Source organism: Lithobates pipiens, unplaced genomic scaffold (assembly GCF_037356315.1).
Source record: "Lithobates pipiens isolate NorthernLeopardFrog02 unplaced genomic scaffold, aLitPip1_a1.2 Scaffold_8, whole genome shotgun sequence".
In the NCBI taxonomy this organism is placed as follows: Eukaryota; Metazoa; Chordata; class Amphibia; order Anura; family Ranidae; genus Lithobates; species Lithobates pipiens.
In genome coordinates this window covers 333480571-333486793 of record NW_027507903.1, presented here as the reverse complement: position 1 = coordinate 333486793, position 6223 = coordinate 333480571, and the positions used below count along the sequence as shown (strand labels likewise).

Sequence of the window (6223 nt, the reverse complement as noted above, 5' to 3'; positions counted from 1 at the left end):
AAATTTACATTTATTTGTCAATTTGCACATATGCATGAACTGGCATTTCTTTTCCTTTAATAATATCAAACAAATATATTATCATTTGTAATAGAAAAAACGATATTTCCAAAATAAACTATCATAAGTAAAAAAACTTCTTTAGAAAACAAAACATATATGGTATTTTTTTCGACATTTTAGCTTCAAACATCGTAAGAAACAGTGCAGTGCAACAAAAATTTCCAGGAAGGTTTAAGTGTTCTGATAAAACATTACAGATCTTGATAGAATGAGGTGTGAGTGTGTATTTCCTCTCTAGTGGTGTTTGGCTGAGGCATAGAAGTAGGAGGAGGGGGAGGCGGAGGAGGAGGAGCAGCTTGAATTGGGGGATAATAAGTTTGGGGCATATTGTATGGTGCTGGATTGAATTGTGGAGTGAACTGGGGAGTCATGAACATGTTTGGGCCACATGCATTGCTGTAAGAAGATGGACGATAACCAGATTCTTCCCATTGATTCCCATAGCGGATATTTTGTGGCTGATTGAGGTTTTCGGAGGGTTGGGGATGTAGAATGGGAGGATTACCTTTCAGTTGGTATGATTTTATGATTTTCAAAATATCAATTCGAAGATCGCATTGGAATTCCCTTTTGACCTCTGCAATTTGAGGTATTAAACTTTTAGCGAAGGCAGCAATTTCCGAATTCTCAGTTTTTTGTGAATCAATGAGCTTTTTAACAAGATCAATGAATTCTTGATTGTCAGGGTTTTTCTTTGTTTTGCCTTTTGTTGACCTTCTTGGAGGAGGCTCCGGTGTTTCCCTGTCATCAACATATTCTTCTGGTTGTGGTTCTGTGGTAGTGCTTGTTTCGGGAATAAGCTCCTCTTCCCCACTCTCGCTACTGAAGTTGTTGTCTGTTCTTAAATAAAAAAATGATTACACAGTGTTACTTGAAAATTGCAGTTATTTAGATACCTTTATTAGCAAAAAACAATCATTTAGAAAATTAGGGATAATTGTAATACTTACTGTCTCTCCAGCATAACTGGTCTTAAAAAATCCAATTCGTAAAAATGGCAGTAAATTCTTCCCTTTCTCGCGCCGGATCCACTCCTGATTTGCTGCTGTTTTACGAGTTCACGCTTGTAATTATCTCGCAACGTTTTCCAACGCTGTTTTATTATTTTTACTGAAAGGCAAAAAATGTAAGCATTATGGTTATGGTAGGTGGTTTGTGATTCTGAGGGGTGGGATTAGGGTTATGGTGGGTGGTTTGGGATTATGAGGGGTGGGATTAGGGTTATGGTGGGTGGTTTGGGATTATGAGGGGTGGGATTAGGGTTAGGAGTTTGGGATTATGAGGGTGGGATTAGGGTTATGGTGGGTGGTTTGGGATTATGAGGGGTGGGATTAGGGTTATGGTGGGTGGTTTGGGATTATGAGGGGTGGGATTAGGGTTATGGTGGGTGGTTTGGGATTATGAGGGGTGGGATTAGGGTTAGGAGTTTGGGATTATGAGGGTGGGATTAGGGTTATGGTGGGTGGTTTGGGATTATGAGGGGTCGGATTAGGGTTATGGTGGGTGGTTTGGGATTATGAGGGGTGGGATTAGGGTTAGGAGTTTGGGATTATGAGGGTGGGATTAGGGTTATGGTGGGTGGTTTGGGATTATGAGGGGTGGGATTAGGGTTATGGTGGGTGGTTTGGGATTATGAGGGGTGGGATTAGGGTTATGGTGGGTGGTTTGGGATTATGAGGGGTGGGATTAGGGTTATGGTGGGTGGTTTGGGATTATGAGGGGTGGGATTAGGGTTAGGAGTTTGGGATTATGAGGGGTGGGACTAGGGTTATGGTGGGTGGTTTGGGATTATGAGGGGTGGGATTAGGGTTATGGTGGGTGGTTTGGGATTATGAGGGGTGGGATTAGGGTTATGGTGGGTGGTTTGGGATTATGAGGGTGGTATTAGGGTTATGGTGGGTGGTTTGGACTTTAGGGGGTAATATGGTAATGAATACCACAATTCAGAATATGAATAGTTTGGGATTTGAACCACTTACTTTTCTCAGCTTTTCTTTTGTTGGATAATGATGTCCAATTTTCAATATGATGCTCAGCCACATCATTCCATCCAGCCTTTTTCTTCAGGCGGTTTGCATAGAAGCAGTGTTTTTTGTCCCAGAGTTCTGGGTGCCTTCTCATGGTGTCAATGAACTCCTCTGGATCTCCAGTCTCTGAGGACTTTTCAGCTTCTGCAGCTGATCCTGCAGCTGTTGGCTGCATTTCAAAAGATTGCTCTGCCATGATTTAATTTGTCACTTGTCTGACTGATCTCCTCTCCTGTTCCAAACAGGATTTCCTGGTATCCCAGCATCCTATACTCTACTGTGGTCATCTGACCTTCCCATAGCTTCTGGGCGTTTTTAAAGCGGTATTACCGCGTTTTTACAGCGCTACTCATTATTTTCAATGGGGATAGGCGTTTTTACAGCGCTATTTTTAGCGCCCAAAAGAAGCTACAAAAAAGCTGTTTACAGGATTTTTCACAACGCACAGCCTGCACAACGCCTCAGTGTGAAAGCACCTCAGGCTTCCACATTGAGAATACTGGGGCAGGATTATTTCAGGCGTTATTTTGGCGCTATTTTTAGCGCTAAAACGCCTTAAAAACGCCTCAGTGTGAAAGGGGCCTTACACTTTGCCTATCTCTCCTATGGATCTCCTTTTTGGACTATCAATTCCATCTTGGCCCAAGAAATTCCACACAGTGTCCACCCACGTTCTAATTGCTGCGAGACTGGCGATTGCTCGCAAATGGAAAAACCCTGACCCACCGGTCCTCCAAGATGTACTGCCAATCTTGAACACCAACTTTATTATGGAATACAACTTCTCTAAAGCTCACCTTACCACGACTAAGTTTCTCAGGGACTGGGATCCGTGGATTAAAGATCCGCGGAGTAAGCAACTCATATGACCTGGATCTCAACACAACCCAGTGGTCGGATCTGTTCTGTTTTCTGGTTTATATTGTACTTTTATTGTTTTACACCATAAGTTTAATTGACGAACACAGACATTTCTTAATGTTGTATGTTTGACAAACACAACGCGTTGTAAACTTCGCTATGATAGCCACCTATTCCTTCCATCGAATCTTCCGTTGTTGCTATTCTAGCATGGACTTCCTTGTTCAGTAGCACGTTACCAGTAGTAGCGCAACATGATATTGCTTTTTCTATATTCTTTATCGACCTACGTGTTTATCACTGTAATGGCGTGTATTTGCTCTTTTTTTTTTGTGTTTCTGTACTGACATATCTTGTATCTTAAGTAAGAAAATTTCAATAAAACTTTAAGTTGGAAAAAAAAAAAAAACATTGAAACAAAAAAAAAAACAGAATCAAACTCTTTTTATTTGATGCATTGTATTTCTTATCTTAAATATTTTTCTTTGAATGACGATACTGATCTTATACCATGTTTAGTTTCTTATTCTTCTTTCGACAATGCTTTGATATAAATTCATCATAGTTAGTAAGGTTGAATAAAGACACCAGTCCATCCTGTTCAACCTGAGTTGAGTGTCTACAATTGTCCCTATCCCTGTACATTGCACACTCACATTGGTCCCTACCCTCAAGGAGCCCACAATACAAGGTCCCCACTCATCTACTAGGGTCAATTTTGGACAGAAGGCAATTAACCTACCTGCATGTCTTTGGAGTGTGGGAGGAAACCAGAGTACCTGGAGGAAACCCACGCAGACACAGGGAGAACATGCAAATTCCAGGCAGGTAGTGTCGTGGTTGGGATTTGAACCAGCAACCAGCAACCCTCTGCTAGGTGAGAGTGCTAACCACTACACCACTGTGCCGCCATAGGTCATTCTGCATTGTTGGCCAACACAAATATCAAATTGGTATTTTGGTTATTGTCAATTCATCCCAGTACTATCTTATCTTTAGGCTTCAGTTTTCAAGGTAATTATTATTTTAATTACTAATTACTCATGGTTGTTCCTTTGTTTGTTGTTATTTTGAAATGTTTTCTACTTTTTTAGAATGGGTTGCCAGTTTCCAAAATGGATTTCAGGATCTCATTCATTACTTGGACTATTTCCTTTTTTTGGTGAGGTTGATTCTGAGAATTGCCTGTATTTATTTAGTGAGTTCCAAGTCATTTGTAATACTTTTGGAATTCCTTTGGCATATGAAAATTCTGTACAGCAACAACTTGCCTGGACTTTTTAGGTGTTACTATGGATACTTAAAGAATAGCTGAAAAAATAAGTTGTTTGTTGACGAGCATATAATTGTGCCACATCCAAATTGTTACATAAAACAAGAACAAATCATCTGGTGGTGGACTTTTAAGGCACAGTCGTTATAAAGAAAAATATATATTTATTTGATAGTACAAAACATATATAAAAAGCACATAAACAATATGTTAGAACAGGTTTTTCAGCGTTGTCACCAAAAACATAATACCAATAATGGGCTAGTAGTTCTTGCACTCAATGCGATTCGGAGTGAAAGTATATTTCTCCTTCTTTAGGGTTATGATTTGAGCAAGAACATTTCATATTCTATAATAAGATTGAAAAAAAATATAATACCATAAATATGTAGATATGTGGATAAAACACTGTACATATAAGTATCAGAGAAAACACACATAAATTCATGGAGAAATGAAGGGGAAACAAACACTTACATATGATGGGATGACAGATGTTGTAGATTTAAAATATAAAAAAAACACAGAAAAGTGCTTTTAAGTTGCTTGAGCCAGAGAGTTCAACACAACAAAATGTGCCTAAAAAGCAAACCAGGAGATGCCTGGCCTGAAAGGTGCTAGTCCAGCTCTCCCACACATACAGCACCGACCTGAGGGGAAGGGACCGAAGAGCCCACTGGGACCAAAAGAAAAAGACCCTGAAAGCATGAAAGGAGTTTGATAAATGCATGATTTCGACTTTTTTTATATTTTCAGATAAAAAAAAACATTTATATGTGAATATGACATAAGTATAATTTTCAATTATTTCGAAATATTGAAAAAAGTTTTTTTTAAATTTAGAAAGGAAGATGTGTGTTAAATTATAACAAAAAGGGAAGTACCTGCAGGTGATGCGTGAAAGTACTTGATTGTACAGGGGAGGTGTGTAATATTGTAGAGGGACCGCAGTAACCACAACTAGGGAAAAAAGAGTATATTAGGGAATTTTTTATACATGAATTAGGATTTAAATAAAAAAAATATATTTGAGAAAAAAAAGTATAGTTTTAATTTTTGTAGAGCAAGATTAGGATTTGAATTAAATTTGAAAAAAAAAACTCATTAAGGTTTAGATAGGGTTAAGTTATAAAGATATATTTGCTATGTAGCAAGATGGTAATCACTGAAGTAGAATGCAGATAAATGCAAGCTCAAAAGTAAATCCACAATAGATAGCATTCAAAGATACCTTGTATGTCCGCTCGCTCCAGCATCCAGCCCAAGACTGGCCTGGATGCTGGAGAGACCCCTCCCACCCCCTCAATCCGCCGCAACCAGCAACAGCTGGTCCAGCCGAGAGGGAGGCAGGGAGGGGAGTCCAGTCCAATAGTGCCCCCCTGAGCTGTGCGCAAGCAGCCCTGCCCACAGTGCACACACAATGACGTCATGTGCTGGAACGGGGCCACGCCCACACAGCCCACCGACATGCAAGGCTTCAACAGCAGACCACGGATGTCTGCTGGGGGAGCAATATGGAGGGCAGGGCGCTGAAAGTCTAGCACCCCAGGCCTCACAAATAGCCACCACGGGAGGGATCCCAGGCAGCATTGCGTGCCGGGCGGCCCTCCGACACATCGACACACAGAAGGGGGGAGGAGGGAGAAGAAAAGAAAAAAGCTGGACAGCAAGATGAAAAAGAAAAAAAAAGGGTTGAACCACAAACGGGCATCAGGCAAAGAGGAATGGGTCTAATTGGAGACAGAGCACAATAATGTATAATACAACATTGCACAATGAGAACATCATCAGCACATTCTTATAGGAAAATGAAGGGCACAAAGGGAAAAAAATGATACAAGCACAAATGGGAAGAATAAATAATATAATACATGCATAACAGAAATATGAATAATACAGCACAAAAAAGATATGATATTTCATGTATAGCATATAAAGGTCAAAACCTAAAGCCATAAGTAAGGGCAGATGACAATGATAAATAACCATTAATTACAAC

At 40.0% G+C, this 6223-nt stretch overlaps 1 protein-coding gene across 1 annotated transcript; it reads right to left on the bottom strand.

Moving 5' to 3' along the window:
- Window positions 1–254: 254 nt before the first annotated feature.
- Window positions 255–2664, bottom strand: LOC143962123 (uncharacterized). The gene is made up of 3 exons (XM_077471447.1): window positions 2043–2664; window positions 1014–1173; window positions 255–903 (listed from the first exon to the last, which is right to left on the bottom strand). The coding sequence occupies exons 1-3, from the start codon at window positions 2284–2286 to the stop codon at window positions 255–257; spliced, it is 1053 nt and encodes a 350-aa protein (XP_077327573.1). The 5' UTR covers window positions 2287–2664.
- Between the last annotated feature and the right edge of the window lie 3559 nt (window positions 2665–6223).

Excerpts from the sequence above, each read along its gene's own strand:
- LOC143962123 (XM_077471447.1), bottom strand. The coding sequence starts at position 2,286 with ATGGCAGAGCAATCTTTTGAAATGCAGCCAACAGCTGCAGGATCAGCT. Across the intron at positions 1,174-2,042 it reads CAAAAGAAAAGCTGAGAAAA|TAAAAATAATAAAACAGCGT; the intron begins GTAAGTGGTTCA and ends TTTGCCTTTCAG. Across the intron at positions 904-1,013 it reads CCAGTTATGCTGGAGAGACA|AACAGACAACAACTTCAGTA; the intron begins GTAAGTATTACA and ends TTTTTATTTAAG.